Source organism: Homalodisca vitripennis, chromosome 8 (genome assembly GCF_021130785.1).
Source record: "Homalodisca vitripennis isolate AUS2020 chromosome 8, UT_GWSS_2.1, whole genome shotgun sequence".
Classification (NCBI taxonomy): domain Eukaryota; kingdom Metazoa; phylum Arthropoda; class Insecta; order Hemiptera; family Cicadellidae; genus Homalodisca; species Homalodisca vitripennis.
Genome location: NC_060214.1, coordinates 118,941,726 through 118,961,905, shown reverse-complemented (window position 1 = coordinate 118,961,905; position 20,180 = coordinate 118,941,726). Strand labels below are relative to the sequence as shown.

Sequence of the window (20,180 nt, the reverse complement as noted above, 5' to 3'; positions counted from 1 at the left end):
AAAGTAGAGAGTTGATAAATAACACTGTCATATTATTATTCGACAACCGCAATTTGACCGTGTAAACTCCGCACAATCGCTACATATTTCCCCGAAACGCGCACTTACTCAATAAAAATAAGAGTCAAGTTATGGTCTCATATTTGTCACCCTCCGATAAGCAAATAAATAGGGAGGAAACATCGCGCAAGTATTATTTATGGGGGTAAGCCTCTCCTGTGAGGTATTAGGGCGACAACTTACTTTATGTGGTCCCAGATATTTGTACACATTCCTTCCGCCCGCGCCCACGCACGCGCCGGCACCCGCACCGGCTCTTTAATTTCACCGCTGCTTTACTACTATTTTTGTGGGTTTTTAATTAAAACTTTACTGAAATTACTGTTACAGCACTACACGGTTTGTTGGCCCACCCTGTACCGGTTAGTGGATACAAACTAATACTGTGACAGTTATGAAACTCAACAGCTCTTAACAAAATACCCATATATTTTTATTGTTATAAATAAATACTTATCGCTGAATGAGAGTTAGCGAAGCTCACTCGAGGTGCTAAAATTTTTCTGTACATCCGTGTGAGAACGAACTAAACAATGAACTTGGAATTTTGCATAGAGCTTCATTTCTAATTTAAGGAACATCGAGTTCGACGATGGTGCACGACACTCCGTGACGAAATGGTTGAGCGTTAGCTAACATTTTTAAAGTAATCATATGGGTAACCATGGTAGCAACGAGAAAGTTAGAGTGTAGACAAACTGAGTACAGGTATTTAACACTGTAACATTTACATAGCATAACTACCCGTAAGATAAATTGAGGTTTCATCTGAAGATTTAAAATTTGGTATGAGCAATTATTCTTCAAAGACAAGAGATAATTTGATGATGGTGCATGGTCATAGATGGTGTTTGGCTGAACGGCTCATGAATACTCATGGTGGCAACGAGTATATCGCAGAGTAAACAAACTGAGTGTGGTTATTTCACATTTCAACATGTGACATGACACAACACGTGTAGCATAACTATCCGCAAGATAAATTGAGGTTTCATCTGAAGATTTTAAAATTTGGTATGAGCAATTATTCTTCAAAGACAAGAGATAATTTGATGATGGTGCATGGTCATCGATGGTGTTTGGCTGAACGTCTCATGAATACTCATGGTGGAAACGAGTATATCGCAGAGTAAACAAACTGAGTGTGGTTATTTCACATTTCAACATGTGACATGACACAACACGTGTAGCATAACTATCCGCAAGATAAATTGAGGTTTCATCTGAAGATTTAAAATTTGGTATGAGCAATTATTCTTCAAAGACAAGAGATAATTTGATGATGGTGCATGGTCATCGATGGTGTTTGGCTGAACGTCTCATGAATACTCATGGTGGCAACGAGTATATCGCAGAGTAAACAAACTGAGTGTGGTTATTTCACATTTCAAACACGTGACATGACACAACACGTGTAGCATAACTATCCGCAAGATAAATTGAGGTTTCATCTGAAGATTTTAAAATTTGGTATGAGCAATTAATTCTTCAAAGACAAGAGATAATTTGATGATGGTGCATGGTCATAGATGGTGTTTGGCTGAACGTCTCATGAATACTCATGGTGGCAACGAGTAAATCGCAGAGTAAACAAACTGAGTGTGGTTATTTCACATTTCAACATGTGACATGACACAACACGTGTAGCATAACTACCCGCAAGATAAATTGAGGTTTCATCTGAAGATTTTAAATTTAGTATGAGCAATACTTCTACAAAGACAAGAGATAATTTGATGATGGTGCATGGTCATCGATGGTGTTTGGCTGAACGTCTCATGAATACTCATGGTGGCAACGAGTATATCGCAGAGTAAACAAACTGAGTGTGGTTATTTCACATTTCAACATGTGACATGACACAACACGTGTAGCATAACTACCCGCAAGATAAATTGAGGTTTCATCTGAAGATTTTAAATTTAGTATGAGCAATTACTTCTACAAAGACAAGAGATAATTTGATGATGGTGCATGGTCATCGATGGGTGTTTGGCTGAACGTCTCATGAATACTCATGGTGGCAACGAGTAAATCGCAGAGTAAACAAACTGAGTGTGGTTATTTCACATTTCAACATGTGACATGACACAACACGTGTAGCATAACTATCCGAAAGATACATCGTAAAGATTTAATCTGCAGATTTGAAATGTATAAAAATTCATTTCTAAAAAGACAAGAATTAATTTGGTAATGGCGCATGGCCATCCATGGGGCTTGGCTGAGCGTCACTGAAGCCTATCCCTCAGTAGCCAGTCATGGATTTACTCCAGTCAGCCTGAGGGCTGTACAGATATCATTTCTGTGTGACTGTCCGTAGGTTATCTCGAGATCGAAATAAGCTAGACTTGCAATTTTACATGCAACCTCAGTAAAGCATGTTAGATGACACGTGACCTGGCTTACTCCTACAATGTAACTCTACAATAAGATCACTGCATTGTTGAAGAGAAAATTGTTGTTCGAATTCCCAAAATAACTAATTGGTTACGTTTAGTGTTTATTTTAATATTTTGTCTTTTCACATTTTAACCCAGATTGTAGTTGTGTTGCATTAGTAAATTATTAGTGTTACAGTAGTAGTCTAGCTGACTGACGTTGGTGGTAGAGTGGGAAATTCGAATGAATGAGCATAGGATAGACGGAACAAATTTATATGTATGAAAGTAACCTAGATGTCCTGTATGAACCCAACATTTTAGCCTATTTTCTTGCTTAACAGTTGCTATAACATGTACATGTTCAAAAGTAATAAAATTATTATTATTATTAGTTACCCACCTGAGGAAAAGATCAGATTGCAGATCTCGAAACGTAGTCTTTCTTGTATCACTGAACAATGGCAGTATCCCCTTACAAATCGTGTTACTTCACAATGTTCTGCTGTTTACATAATAGAATAATTTTATTTTTTTTTATTTCTAGATTTGAAGAAAGGCTAAAACTAAATGCAAAACAAATTGATGAGAGGAATATCCCCGAAATCACCAGAATCGGTACGCAGCATCTCCAACATTATCACTCGATAGAAAATTGCCTACCTTTTAATATATTTAGTTTCTACATTACATAATCCAATCAAAATCCTCGAAATCGCTTTTCCGTAAGGGCTATGCCTTCAAACAATCAATTAAAATGCGCTAACACTGAAAAACCCATTTTAAAAGTATCGTGAATCACTTAATTTGTTAATTGGCTAATTAAAGAAGTAGGTATTTCACCACAACGTACTTCTATAAATCTCTTTCAAAAATGGTGGCAATGCAATGTATCAGTGAGTCAACCGAACCCGTGGTGCTGAGGTGGGCGGGGGACGTAGTGGGGGGGGGTGGTGTACGAGGGCATTATTAAGCCATCGAGCACAATAACTTATTGCAAGAGATCCACGTAATTTATCGGAGTTGCCATCCAGCCATGAGCGAGCAATCCACCGGAAAATCCCCTCCCCCACCCCACCGACCAACAGGGAACTATAAACTGCCCGTGGTCTCTAATAATTAGATTTCTGGCCCAATATTTTGGCTTCCTTAGAACACAGAACTTTATACAGGTCGCCGTAACAGAAACTTTGAATCGAGCTCCGAGTAGAAATTTTGGCTGAATGAATGTTTAGATATTTGCGAGGTATAAAATATTAACTATACGGAACTCGTTTATAGCCTTTATAAAACAGTTATATCTTGGAGAGTTAAGGTAGAATAATTATAACATCATAAAACATGCTGTAACGCATCGTAAGGAGAATGTAAAGTAAATATACCACATTGTAAAACTTGACTTTTATAGCACGTACACTATAATGTATACAAGAGTAATTAAAAATCCTATTTTTAAACTATTAAGGACCCGCAGGTCCTTTTTCTACTATTATGCTAGAAAGTACAAATATAAATTTTTTAAATTTTTGATTTGGTGCATGACGTCCTCTTGGTCTAAGGAAGTTTTTTTTATTTGGGGTTAAAAGGGCAGCATATTGGGAGAAACTCCATGAAGAAATACTGTAAAAACGTTACGTTCTGTCGTTATTTACGTTTTATAATCTTAAATTATTCCAATTATTTCCATGGCGATATTTTTTATTTTTAGACATTAATGCACAATATCTTGAACAAGTGTTGACTTGTATTGAACTTAATATCAGATTATATTATCATTAGTTGTATTTACAAGTTGAAAATGTAAAATGCACGATAAAAAGGCTAGTGGTTATTAAAAATGTTGGTTATTTATTCACGGAAGGCAAAGCGAACAATTACAGTAAATTACAATACTTCTCTCATATTAGTGGTTGTTGTTTTTCAAACAGTTTCTATTTTTGAACCTAAACTGCTTTTTAACACATCTAAGTTAAAACAAATTTAAAGATTACAAAATGTATTTGCGGCTATAAGATGTGACTTATTGTAGGGTTTGAGTTATAAAACATTTCATCTCAACTATGGATTATAAAACATTCGTTAAAAAATTGCAGTTAGAGTAATAGTTTTAATACACAATCGTGCAATAAAATATATTGATATATTACTCCCGCATTGTGTATTACATGAGTTGATAATTACTGTACACCATCAATCAATCTACATTAGGACCCATGTAAAGAAATGCAACTCTGCCACGTTGTTCAAAACCAGTAAAACAGCGACCAGATTTACGCGTTGTTGTCGCAAAGGGCGACGCAATCGAGACATTTTACACAACTAGGTCACGTGACGGGTCAGCTGACGATGTACGCAATGAGTGTAATGATTGTTTAAAAATAAGATCGGTGATGGGTGGGGAGGTGAGGAAGGTGAGGAAGGGGTATTTGGCTTGCGACTGTGCTCCAACATTTGGCCAATTTGTAGCACAGTCGGTATTTGAGTCTTTCCGTTATTAAAAAAATTATTTCTATGTTTTTCAGTCTCAGACTTCAAAGTATTTTAATGAGTATTCATACTTCAATTACCGCAAACGTCTAATAGACAATTCACTAGGATTTTCTCTATGAAGAACCTTACTGATCTTTGGAGCCCTTTACTTATGTCCTGCATGCCAAAATATACAAATTTGAAGCTAATTAATATTTATATTTTTGCTCCTATGCAATGAATACATTAATATAAGAACATTTTTGTAGTTGAAGAGCATGTTTCCAAACTCCACTACGTCCAAACGGTCCGAAGAGATCATTTTTACACCTGAAGAAGAGGGTAGATAGCAGTTCTCGAAACGTAGTGTTACACTATTTTGTAACGATGGTAAATATCCAAAGTAAAAATGTGTGTGCCTCTAAAAAATTATCAATGTAGCTTTATTGGCTGGATAAGTTAATTATCATGGTTAAACAATATATAAATGACTAATTTCTTGTGATATCTGGAAATAAATGTAAAAAATATAAATGCGAACAAGTGGACTAAGATGAGTGGAAAAACAAACCTTTTACTTAAGAGATTATAGTTTATTTAAAACTACGCAACGATTAAAATTATGTTTTCTAATTATGACAATATACTGAATCAGACATATGTATAACTATATCTTAAAGCACGTGTAAAATAATAATGATACTCTTAAGAGTCTTTGAGAATAGCGTATGTTCTGTATTTTGCAAAAAATTATTTCAAGCAAGTGTTACAAACTGTTAGTATAGTGTAACTAATTATGGAGTTGCAAATTAAAAATAATAGCAACACGACAGAATTCAAGTTATCTATTGTAACATTTACAATTTATTTTTCAATTAAATGTTATATTATAAGGACCAACGAAAATTAATGCTTTTAGAAGGTCTCTCTTTTATCAGCTCTAATAAAATAATACATACGACAATTTCACAGTAATTAATTATAATGTTTAATTGTTCACATTATTGGGAGTCTAATTATAAAATGTTTCTTGCAATGTTGTCTCGAGAAGGCAGATGAATGACTCTAACTGCATCATTAATATTATATATCTTTACTGTATCTTTTTACCATTTTCTAATTAAATTTAACTTTTTGTACATCCGGATTGTGTGATAGTACTGAAAGGCAATGTTAATAAGGCCACAATTTTCCAAGATCCTTTATCTTCAAATTAATTAATTTCATGACCCTATTTACAGACGAATTAGTGGTATTGGACCTTTTATTTTGTCCCAACATGGTGGCTCCCTAACGGAACTTTCTTGCTGCGAATCTAAACGATATTTGCGAACGATAGCGGTGAAATCGCTAGTAAACCGGCTAACGAAGTGTAAACGAGGAACGAGGAGGTGTAAAGTAACATATCAGTCTTGCGACCAGTTTAACAGGACGATAAAACAAGATACGTAATCGTATACGAGGCGCGGGCGCTGTGACCACGTGGACTCTCGTCATACGATCGATTTATCGTCACTCGCCCGCACAGTACAGCGCTACTGGTTTATTAACAAAACGAGTTATTTAAATAAGTGTATAAGTAAACCGGCATAAGTACGTAAGGTAGTATTAAGTTGGGTAGTAGATTGAGAATAAATGTCCTGGGTAACACGCGTTTCAGTAAAAAGCGATTTTTACGTAAAAAATACTCCCTTAGGATTGATGTTGAAATCTTGGAATCTTATCGGTAGAAGGCAATAGACACATGTATTTCAAATCTCAAAAAGGCTTATTTAAGTCTAAGACTTTACGATTGATACAAATACGTATATAAAATAATAGTTTTGAATACAAAAAAGCACCACTACAACACAAGACTAGATTATATAAATTACAAATATTTAAAATATACACGCAGATTATGTGTTTATAAAATATGGAATATACTAAAAACAATATAAGAAACAATGTTATCAGTTTGTTTTCATCAAAGAGTCTAATGTCTGTATGATTTTAACTTTTAAGACCACTTTAAGTCTATGATAATATTTAAATATAAAAAGGACCATTTTAAATACTAATTTTAGTTTTTGTATTCTGAATTTAACGGTTCTGAAACCATAGTTCAATATATCAATGCCTTGCAAAACGATTCAAAATGTACTAAAAATATTCACACGTTTCATTATTATTAATATACAGACAACGAACAAGTAACCAAATTATGTTTCTGTTATTTCATTTATGTTTATAAGGGACGTATCATATTTAAAGCAGTATGGAATAAATCTCGATTCTAGGTCATAAAAATTACATCTTCAAAACTGAATTTTTTAATTAATTTTAACGGAATTAGACACTAAACAACTGTTTTGGGATTTCGGAATAATAATTCATTAAAATTACTTTATGAAACAAACTTCAAAAAGATGTATTTTCTCATCTGAGTAATACAGGAGCAACTAATGACTAATTTCGTAATCGTCTACAATAATACTGCGCTTATATATTTTATTAATTATCAATATTTGCTGCTTGTTAAGCGCATCACATTGTTCCTAGAAAAGTATAAACCGTTATGGACAGTTTTAGTAAAATAGAAGTAGACTTCCGCTTTCGCTTTGTTCCGTCGTTGGTACAAAACTAGTAATATACCAGGAGTCAATATTATTACACGTCAACTGTCAATAATTCAACGAACAATAATACATGTTCAATAATAAAACATATTTATAACTGCAACAAATTACTGGAAATGGTTAACTATACGAGTCAATACCGTCCTATCTTAAACATATGCACTGTATAAACATCCAAAATTAAACAGTTTTTCACAAATTATTTAATCCCAATATTGATATCGTAGTAGAAAATGGTTTTTTTTTAGTTGTACTATTAGGTATTTTACAAATATCTACAAATAGCATATGCCTGCAGTCATGTACTGATGGACAGGAGATTATTTTATTACGCAGCTCTGTTTGGATCTCGAAACACCCGTTTAAGTACTGCAATGTGAGTAAGATCCCTTGTCAACCCCTCGTCAAAAGAAATCCGTGAGTTGGACAGTGGGTCCAGGCCGTGACCCTGGACCTATTGTCCGCCCCTTAAGAAGTAAGACATAGCCACGACAGTTTTATGGAGTGGACCTACAGTCCGTTTACGTAACCTACTTATGTCGCGTAATAACAAGTAGTAGATAGGAACAGAGTGGCCTTCTTACCGATATCGCTTCCTTTTGGGAGGCAGAAAACAAGAACCGAAGTCACATAAAATCTGCCTCCTCTAATAATGTTGTAATAGTTTTTTGAAGACCCCTAGAAGGAGACACTACCAAAAATAGTGATCTCTGTATAATACCAAAGGACCTAAACAAAGATAGCTGTCTGAAGCGTACGGACTAACGCTTGTAGAAAGTGCGTTTCCTACTCCGCTGTTAAATATATCAACTTAGTATCCACCAAGAAAAGTTCATGCTTACGTTTTAGTGTTAAGCTTAGATAAATTTTACTATCTAGTGAAGTATTTTTATGTAGAAGAAGAATTTGTAAAGTTCTGCTTAGAACAGTTTATCCAATGTTTAGTTAAATCTTACTGATGTACACCTTGTAAAATACACTTATCATCTAAAGTATAATGTAGTAATAAAGAATATTTATAATATTTAATTCTTTTTTGAATAAATATAATCTCATTAAAAACGTGGTTTTGATATTTTATACTTTTTAAAAGTCTAGGCTAAGAAAATTACTTGGATTTTATAATCAGTTAATGGCAAGAAAGAAACCTGAAACTGTGAGGTTTTCAACATTTAGACGTCGAAAATCCAGGTGATGGTAACGAAAAGTGAGTTCCACAAGCAGTCCAAGAAAAGGGACTTTATTGAATCACTCGTCCACAGTGGAAGAGAACTCCCGAGGTGAAAGAGTGAACCGGGAACAATGACTGAGCGAGAGACATTCCCTTAACCGACTCCGGGGGAAACAAGTGAAACAAATGAGGGGCGACGAAGAGGACAGGATGTGCGGTAATGTGCGAGACAAGTGGCGCTATCTGTAATGCTAGAACCTACCTTGACCGGCGCGTCGTGGGGTCCTTCATCACCATTACTTCTGTGATTTCTCCGTATTTACTAAAATATTCCCGCAAGGACTCTGAAACAAAGATAACATCGTTGACAATATAACATTGTTTGATCACTAGAATATGAATTAATATCTATATATGGTATTTTTTTTATACTTTTTGTTTTGGTGTGTTGTAATTATACACGTAAATACACATATTTTTATAAATAATCTGAGCACTTTTATACACAAGTACATTTGCATTAAACTCATACTCATACAAACACACATAAATAAATTAATATAACACTTCCATTTGTATACGGTTTATAGTTATTCACGTATACAATATACATGTGTATCCCAACAAAACTGAAGTATTTTATTGGCCTATATACTATATTACTAGCAGTGACCCGCGGCTTTGCATGCATTTTTGTAGGGTTTGCACTTGTACGAGCACATCTGGTTCGAGTTAATATATTTCCGGCGCCAATGTTGAGTGTACCTTCTTCCCATGATCAAGAAAATGTGTTAAAAAGTGTATATTTACATCGTAGCCCAGAGGAATTTTTGAAATAAGAAAAGGCCTACATTCATCCTAAGAACCGCAAGAATGTCCATGTAAAAGTTCAGTTCGATCGGTTGAGCAGTTTACGCGTGAAAACAAAACAAAGGCACTTTCGCATTTATAATATAACTAGGATTAACTCCACAATGTCTTCATAATTAATATAAAAATAAGAAACTAAAACCCTTTTTAGACACGTAATATTGTGGACCCGTGTTTCGTCATTAAATCCTATTTAATGTACTATTTAGTAACGAGAGAAGATCCGTTATATTTACTAGTAGGTGATGTTAGAAATTAAAAAAAAAGAAAACAAAAAAAACGGCAAAGAATATGTATACAGATTGTTCAAAGCCGGGTGCAACAAACATGTCAAAACAACTGATACCTCTCAACTGACAATAATGATTGTTACTCCTGGCTTGTGCAAGCATACTTTTAAAGTGATAAAGCTCGCTTATATATTGACGGATTTCATTGAAAAAAGTAGCGTTTTCAATTATAATAACACTTTCAAAACATCTTTTATCTTGTAATTTTTATATAACTATACTGGATTTTGTTATATGACTTAAAAATGTTATCAAGCAAAATGTTGTTAATATTAAGGCAAATCACACAATGTTGTTGAATTTTTCATCTATTTTACCCTCACTGTGTGAAAAAAAATTGGTATCTGTAGCTTTAGCATTTCTAGAGATAATAGTTCTTTAGTAGTTCAGAGACCGCCGTGAACCATTCAAATTCTCATGGCAAATGGTATCGTAGTCAGGGATTATAAAACAGAGGATGGAGTTTGCAGTCGGCTAGAGTCCACTCGCTAATGTCGTAACACGGTGAACGAGTCTGAAGCAAATAAACGTGACTTAGGTAAGTTATAGAGATCGACTAGAGCGCAAATGGTATTGAAGGTTTAGCGCCAGTGTCAGTTATCGTGAAGGTGTCCAACACAAATGTGTATCCAGCTCAGTAGCGGCTAAGCTCTCGCACGTGACGTCATGGTTCCACCCCTATAATCCATTCACGCCGACAATAATCTTTCACAACGTCACTCGTTCTTGGCCAAGCTTTAGCACCGATCGGCTTCATCCCTTTATGACACGTTAAGCCCCCGCGATAGAGGCTTCGAGCAGGAATTTTTGTGCGGCAAAAAGTTGGAGAATCCTCCACGCATGAGTGCCTGAGCTATTTTTAACTTCAGCCCATTTTATTTAAGGAGGCATTGAAGAAAATGTAACACGAAGAAGTATGGCATTGTAAACGATGCAAAGGTTCAATTTCAGAAACATTTTAAAGGTTTTTCAGTTTTGTTTCTTAGTCTAAGAGGTCGATGTGGTGTCAAACAGTGACGAGAGTAATATCAAATTTTAAAGAGAAGCAATTACTATACAAACTTGTGTTTAGCAAACTTTCTCGCCAGACTAAGGTACCTTGTGTATACCACACGTCTACAGAAAAATATCATTGTGTATAAAGCATCGTATAAAAAGTACAGTTTCAACTCGTTGTGAAACTTTCTTAATGAAGGAAACAGAATTTTTACGGACATTTGCCATCGTCCAGTGATACAAAAAATCAGTAACACTACGTTTCGAGATCTGCAATCTGATTTCTTCTTCAGGTTGAATGACAAATTTCCGGAAAAAACCTGTTTCCTTTACAATCCTTTCATCGTCAAAACTCGTCGGCTCTGAACTGCAATTATTTCAAAATCTTGAAACTGACTCGATAATAGGAAATTATTGACTGGAAAAATTAACTGGTCTTCACTCAATGTTTGACATTGTTTGGTAACTAGTTACCTGTAACAATTATCAACCCATTACGCTCTTTCCTGACTTTACGCTCTCACACTGAGCTAACTGTGACAAAGGCACTGGAGTAGAATGCAAGGAAAGGGATGTAGGGGGAGGAGGGTGGAAGGACAAGACGTGGTATACCCGTGTACGTAAGAGATGATCAATCATAATCGTAGTGGACACGTGTTTTGTTAGTCCCCACCTCCCGAGCTCTTATATCATCTAATATTTATGGCGTGCTTTGAAAGAGACCGACATTTACATCATCCCTGTACGCTCCTCTGTTGAAATCGTTTATTTACTAGAAAAGTATGTAAATGCTCCTCGCCTTTGGTACGAGACGTTGAATGGCAAATGCGTTCGCTCAAACGGGAGGTACAGAGTATCGGAATCTGTATGACGGTTATACTTTTAACAAAGTTGATACAGGGTGTTCATTCAAGAATTATAAGGGAACTCTCTTGTTTTTGTTTTGGATTTATACGTTAAAAATTAATAACTGTTGACATTTAGCAAAATTGGACAGTTTATTGTAATTTACGTTTGACGGCCGGATTCAAAAATTTTTCCTTACCATAAATTGTTTCGCTACCAAATTCCCCTTCCTTGTTGCATTCTGTTAATTTAGCAGTCCAGATTTAGAAGTTTGGATCTGATGGAACCTCGCAGTGGTGCCAACTTATACATACGTTAAGCACAGTGTTTTATCGCTTTTTTCTGTCGGAAAAAATTATAAGATCAGGGTAGTTAAGGTTTTCCCTACTGTTATTTCAACTTATAAACTACTGCAAACAAATAGACAACATTATAAATACTGCCAAGGTTTACACATACATTCGTTAAAACTTAAGGTTATACACTCAATAACTGCCAAGGCTTCAAGCCTTCTTGCCCAGTACGGGGAACTAACATAAAAAAAAACAAATAAACAAATGCCAAGAGTTGTAGACATTCAAGGTATCCATCCTATAACTTAAAAGAAATTGATTGGTTTGTGGAGACATTCATGAAATCCATTCGAACTCGTTAAAGATCGTTGGTGCTTTCCTTTTGCAGGTCTATACGGGTAAAAGAATAGATGATAACCATATAAAATTCCATCGTAATTGTTTCGCTACTTATTCATTTCAAAATTTAACCCTACCGGCACTCAAACATATAACTGTTTTAAAGAAAATAATGAATGCATTAGAACAAGATGCGTTGGAATACCCTGTAAAAATTAGCTGCCTCTAAGGTACCTTTGACATTTGAAAGTGTGTAGGAACTCATGTACAACAGGTAGTAGATTTTATTTTGAAAATTCTTTCCAGTTACGTCACTGTTTCAAAATGTGAGCCAAGCAAGTCAAATTATTATATTTTTAGACCCTCCTTTTGATTGCCTTATTATACTTCTGAGACACATATATAATACGAAGAAAATATCAGATAAAGAATAATGCAAGTACATTCGCATGACTAATTATTCTAGATAGAAGAAGGAAAATCTAGACCACTCAGTGAACTAGGTCTGCGGAATTAGCCAAAATGTGTCGTGCATGTAGATCGGTTTGGCTGGCTGACAAAATGTTACCCTGTATGAACTAAACTAAGCCTACAATGTAACTCATGGCTCAGTTTTTCAGCCAACATTAACGCCCCTAGGGCCCCATACACAGTTTCCGAACTGGCGGTCGATACCTTCGGCTGAAATATCGCCCTCTCTCGACCATCTCCCTACAGCCAATTTAAACCGGCTCTTAGTTAGATTAATTTTAACCACTTATTATTATTACTTTCTATTAAAAAAATCTCTTTGGATCATCCAAGTTTGGATAAAACTGTTTTGTTATAACATAACAGTTAAATGTGGTTTTAATACAAGTAGTGTACTATCGGAAATGTATTTTAAAACATTTAACGTTATAATGCTTAATACTAACATACAAATACATTAATATTTCACATCACCTAACTAAAAAACCAGGTATTTAGATAATAGACTCAACCTAGGGATGGGAATGTTAATTCATAAAGTGAAATGTATAGCCTACAGGGTGTCCATAAATCACTCAACCATACATTACAGTGATTTGTCACATTGAAAAATAATACATTTTAAATAAATAAGACATTTTTTGTTATGAGCTGTTTAAATTGCATATTGTTAGAAGAATCTATCTCTTAAACTGTTCAATTATAGTGTTGCAACCTTTTATGAATATATTATCTACATTAATAAATAAATAAATATATATATATATATATATATATATATATATATATATATATAATATATATATATATATGAGTACATTCTAAAAATTATCACCACTTAAAAATTGCCTTACTGAATTTTGAGAAAACTGATGTGAAAAATAAAAGGGGCATAAAATAAGGTCGGAAAAAATATTTACAGATTTCTTTTTTACAAAATAATTAATTTTCTGTTGCTGCAGTATTTGAAGAATAATGTATATAATCTACAAATATTATGTAGTTATGTCTAAAAATTTATTTCATTTAGTCCAATTCAAAAGTAGGACATTATTTCTTGAGTGCTACAAAGATATGAGGTGCTAAAATTTTTTTTACACGAATTAGTTGTTATATTTCTTGAAATGTTTTACTTGGGTTTTCTAAATATTTTAAAGTGCCGACCATTTTTAAAATAAAGAAAATGTATGTGTTGCACATTAAATAGCTGTAACTTTAGTAGCCAGTTGGTCAAAATCAGCTGTTAGTATTATTTACTTACCAGTTTAGTTACGAAAATACCGCTGTTCGTATTTATTGACAAATATTACTGTGACAAACATATGCCTAATTCGTTTTATTATTACAACTATTTACGGTGTGGCGAAATATTTTGTTCTTGGACCAATTTTATGCGCTTGAAAAACACAGTCGTGAATCAGAAAAAGCCGCTTTTGTTGCTAGAGATGAAATGTATTACTATCCTGTATTCCGTAACCAAAAACGAAAGACTCGAGTCATTTTTATTTGTAATACAACACGTCCTACCGTACAGAGAAGTTAGCAACAGAAGGGGCGATGTTACCACTGAAAGATAAATTACAAACGTCTCATTGGCGCAACTATTAGAAGCACGAACCAACGGCCATACCTAGTGTTACCAGTAACTGTACCTAGGCAACACTAGGAGTGCCCTCAGTAAGATGGAGAGGTTTTGGTTGTTTTAGGTCTGAATATTCAGAAGTTAAATTCCGGATTTGGATTAGATTACCGATACCTATGATATACATCCCAGAAATCCATTAATCCATATTTTGGTGACTACGACATCAGACCAAATCGTAATGAAACATTGTTTCCAACAACTGTTAGCCACAGGCAGAGTGCAGTTGGAACGGCGGTTATCGTAAGACAACTGGATCAAGCAACGTCAAGCGTGGCTGCTGGTTGGATGGGTGACCGCTGAGCCGTCCTGGTCTTGCATACAGCCTGCCTGCCCGGTCATTGGTGGTGGTTTGGGAGTCATCTTTAAGAGGTTCTTCTCCAGGCAAGAACCTCTTAAAGGTGTGTCAGAGAGGGTATCTTAGGCTTAACTTTACTTAGTACATGAAGACATTCTTATAATGTTATCTTATACACCTTATAATTTTTTTCTGAAAAGTGAACATAAACTGGCGTCAGAGACGTCCCGTTGAAATGACTTCGTCTCCCTCTGAACTCGGTGCGGAGTGAAAACAACATTCCTCGATACAACTGCGATGTACAGCGTCGGCCACAAATAGTGCACTCTCTAATTTCTATTCCCGTAGAGCGGAGAGTTCTCGGCAGGGGCTTGTAGATGTAGCAGACGCCCATCAATTTATTCGCGGGCCCGGAGAGCGGGCGGCACGGCCTGGCAAGGCGCGTTGGCTGTGCCCCGTGCCAACCGTGCAACTCTTGATTCACCCATAGTATGATCTTTATTAAGCAATAGATTAGCACCACATTACACCCTGAATGCGGAACGGTGGTCGGCCAAGAGGCAGTGTGCACTTTGGCACTGTCACCAACTGCACGTCACACGAATTGTGCACCTACCCATTGCAATATCTCTTTGTTAACTGACTGTCCTGGTGACGAAAGACAACTTGCATTGTATACTTTTCTGTTGTGCAACACAATAGACTTTGTCGTGAAATCCAACTACGTTATTTTGTTGAGGGACGAAATGGAGCGGTGTCAAAAGGGTTAAAAATACTAAACGGAAATTTTTTCTCATTTTGTATTTTTCTTAGTTTGATAAACTTAATGATTAACTTGGAAAACAAAAAATAATTGTTATATCCGCAGCAGGTAACAAGGTAAAAATACTAAAATGTGGTTGGCTGACGATGACTTAACTTCAATTTTAGTGCCTGACGGTTTGTTTTATATGCGAAGCTAAGAAAAATATGATCTGAGGATAACACTATTGTTTTATACTTTTAACCCTTTATGTCCTCTTATTTCATTCTAGACAAAACCTATCGCGGTTGACGATTGATTTCTCTTTTAGGATAAATCTATCGATTTAGCGATTAGCTAGACTGTGTAATTGCAATAAGTAGATCTCTGTTCCTATTAAAAAATTACAATTTTATTTTACTGTCCTTGAAAGAAATTTGTTGATTTGTTTTTCTTAATTTAACAAAACCAGGACTAAATAAAGTTGCAACGCCTTAATGGCCGTTTCGCGGGCAATTTCTCGGTAAAGTTGCTCCAAATTCTGTGGTGTCAAAGCCATTTCACTTATTCCGTTGGATGTTTTAAATGTTTAAAATTATCCTTCCCTATAAATGTAATTACGTCACTGTAGTCTGAATTTCCAACATCCCTTCTTCTCTTCGCTACATGTGCAAAATGTAATATAAGAGTTATGATAAACTCCCGATTCTCCTAAAATAATAATATATGCCTCATGTATGCTTACTTATATTAAAAAAAAACTTGTTCGGACTCCACCATATTACATTATAAGTGCCTTTACTTACGTATGAGGACTTCGATTTAGAAATTGAGTGCAAGGCTGCTGGTACCAACTAGTATATTAATAAACATATATTGAATACTTCACAAAAGGTGAAAAACAGACTTGGTTACATAAATTATTATATAACAGAGAAGAATGTTGTTGCACAGAGAAGTTGAGAGTGGGATGTGGTTAGAACAGCTCTCCTCGGGCATCGCCACAATTACAGATGTGTCAGAGATGTTTGTTTGGCGAGTACAAAATCAGATACGAGCATCACAGGGACAACACGTTGACGCGTTGATTAAAAATTAACCCTGCGGCGAGTTACTATGATCGATTTGATTGCCCTACACGTAAATTCGTCGTGTACGATGTATATTATTACTGAACTGACCGTACAGTTACAATTTACAACGCACCTGTACAATTCTGAAACTATTTCTGATCTAGCATGGATATCGTTGAATGTAAAATTGTATAATATTGTTCCTCTGTATCCGGCCTCCATTTATAGTACTTTTAGCACATTAAGTGTACTAACAAAGGTATAAAATTACAATTAATCGTTTAGTTTTAAGCACCAGTTCACGTAAGAACTGGCTGTGAGAGACTGTAACAATATTCGGAGTCCCACAAGGATTGATGTTGAGTCCATTGTTGTTCCTAACAATGCAAAACACAATACTAGATCTAAATTGAAGGAATTATTCGAGATTTGTGGGAACCGTGATGAAATATGCTGCAAAATAGTAAAATAAGTCATGATTCCCTGGAAGAGTTTGAACTGACACGATCCTGAGTATGACTCCTAATATTGTATGATAATAATTTCTATCACTTAAAACTGAAACATTCTGGATACCCTCACTCAATCAGCAAAATTTTCATATTCCCTATGAAATTCTCAGTTTAAAATTTGTATTCATTCGTCAACGTGCTGATTAATTCAAGTGTTATGTACCGAAACAAATTTCCTGATTATAAACGCAAGTTTTATGCCATGAAAGTACTCGTGAAATATGAATATGTTGCCTAAAAAGTATTACAGTTCAAAATGTATACTCTTACAGTACACTTAAGAAATTAAAAATGCATGCCATCATAAAAACTGATAATATTGATAGGGATTTCTGCAAAATAACAGTGGAATAAATCACTCGTTAGACGAAATTTAAACATAACAAAAAAATGTCTCATTATACTAAATCAGCAATAGAACGTGGAAACTTGCGTTATTGTATCATCAAGCAAGCAAACAATATTACTTTTAGTAGGATTATAACCGGATTTCTTAGGAATTCACACGAGTCGTTCTACGGAATAAAAAAGACGTTATTTCCCCCAGTAGCACTGACAAGGTGGGAGAGTGGAGCCGACACATATAGCGATATCTGTGCAGTGTCTTCATTCATAGAGCGGCATTGTGCCGGGAATAACCGGCCATTACCGGCTCGGCCTGCTGCCAGAAACACTAACGAGAGCTACTGGCAGCGTCAGCGGCAGCCAGGTGACCAGATGCTGCCAAACTCTGACACACACCTACACGGCAGCAAGTGGGTTACTGTAGAACACCTGCGCGACACAGCTTACGTAAGAACTGGTTATTTATGCGAGACAGTGACAATATTCTGAGTATTCGGAGTTCCACAAAGATTGATGTTGAGTCCGTTGATGTTCCTGGTTAACTTGACAAAGTGAATGTTACAAAGAAAATACATACAGTTGTTTTTTGCGTGTTACTGTAAGGTAGCAAACCTTCAAATTCTTTATTTTTGTAGGAAACTAGCTTACATTCTATACAATTCAAATACCACAGCAATTGAATCTCATTGTAAACATATCATCATCAGGATAAGGTTTTCTCGTAGCAAACTCAGTTCTAAAGCCGACAATCCATTGTTTATGCGTTGTTCAAAAGCATCCATTTGCGTAATAGCCACTTTGGCTCACTCAAAAAATCCATAATTTAACTTTTTGATTCAATATAAGAAAAATTGTCCTAATTAATCAAAAATCATAAATAAACTCGAGATATACAAAAATATCCCGAAAGCGTGAACTCTGTAAATATTGAATGTACATGCAAGTCTTTATTTCTTTTCCACAGGAATGTTGCTAGATTATTTTTCATTATTCATATACATCAGCGGAAAGATAAACGAAGGTATAGGGAAAACGTCATTTTATGTAAAGAGGGTGTATAAAGTTAAGCACTTGATGATTAAAATCATTTATGTAAAAATCGAGTTAGGAGAAAACAAACAATAACGGCACATATTTCAAGTATACTTTAACTTTAACTTGAAGTTAAGAAGATTGCTTTTTTCATATTTCATAATATATTTTAGGAATATTGACTAACGTTAACAAATTGTTACTCGCTTCTAATAATTTCACTCAAAACAAATGAATCTAGCAAAAATATTAAACTGAAAGCATTTGAAAACTTGAGAGCTTCAATAAGAAAGTTTTATTTTAAGGTAACTAACTATCAATTTGTGTACCATTTTGTATGACGACGTAATAAATGCAATTATAAGTTTTGAAAAAAAGTAAATTTCGCAAAAAGTCTCGAGGGTTGAGAATAATTTTTATAAAATATCAATAATTCGACATTTGTGTTATTATTCTTAACAACAATGTTTACAATTTTTCGGCATAAGTAATATAATTGTTTGGAAACTACTTAGGTCCAAAAGTGGCGGGAATTAAATATTTATTAGGAAAGAACTAAAGATTTATTAGCCATAGACAAACAATGAGCAAAATTTACAGCGTAAAAAAGCGTCAGAAACACTGCTTTGTGGCAGATATACTGAAAGTATATTTATACGTTGATGACTCATGGACATCACCGTATGTATATTGATTTAGTTTAAAGGAAACTTCCTTGAATTTGACACCTGATTTTTTAAGTAAATTATTCAAGCACAAAATTTTCCTCAACTAGTTTTAGAACTAAAGGTTTCTAATGACCGCTTAATATAAACTATTTCTTTTTTGTACGATGTACATTGAATGTATAATAGTTGTTGTTTCCAAAATTTACACTATTTTATAACTGGAGGTTTTTTATTCAAATCGTTACAAAACTATATTCTTCTCAAAAACACTAAACGCTAACACAGCAATAAACGCCCCCCCTCTCCCACCACAAACGGAATAGTTTCGAAATATAGTTAAGCACGGAAGGTATTTGGTCTTGGTACGTTCACAAAAATTTGGTTTTCAGGAGCATCTATTAACTTGGAACTTCTGGTCTGATATTTATAAAGCTGTAAAGATATTAATTTTCAAATTATGTTAGCCGACAACGAAAAATGGTGAGGTATAAATTTGTACAGACAGGCGAAAGAATACATAATGTGCAAATGTGCATCCCTTTAAAATTTTCCATTGACCTAATCAATTTTTCTACCGGTCTACATAGAGTTACAACTACCTCCGTATTGCAGGGTGAAAATCGAAAAACAATACTTCTCGATACAAAAGAAGTGACGGAATACAAAAGGAAACAAATATCGAGTGGGAGAGAGAAAATGAAGAAGAGTAACACTGACAGACTCGAGCGTAATGTTCTTTAGGAAACAAGCAGTTAGTGCAAGTGCCCAATTTAGACAGCTGGCAGTGACTGAACCAGTTTTGTCCAGTTTCAGTGAGCTTTAATCAATTTTGCACCGATCAAGAAAACTGTCTTAACACTTATCAGTCTCTATTGTAACAACTAAATACAAAGGTATTTTCGAACCCTGCACATTTGTATTATATTGACACATCATAGGCGAGAATAAAAAGAAAAAAAATATCTTCTCGTTCATGATGTTCCAGTAGTATCATATGAATGATGAAAACATTTATTTTTATTTTTTCAAAATATTTCTTTATTAGTTATGATTACAAATGGGAT

At 34.8% G+C, this 20,180-nt stretch overlaps 1 protein-coding gene across 12 annotated transcripts in view; it reads right to left on the bottom strand.

Annotated features, from left to right (window-relative positions):
• The window catches only part of LOC124367080 (RNA-binding protein Musashi homolog Rbp6), a 1,248,673-nt gene that overhangs the window by 547,609 nt on the left and 680,884 nt on the right, over positions 1 to 20,180 (bottom strand). For all 12 annotated transcript variants that reach the window (XM_046823725.1, XM_046823728.1, XM_046823720.1 and 9 more), the window contains exon 3: positions 8,962 to 9,043. In XM_046823725.1, the coding sequence (XP_046679681.1) occupies positions 8,962 to 9,043 (82 nt within the window). The remainder of the gene's footprint in view (positions 1 to 8,961; positions 9,044 to 20,180) is intronic.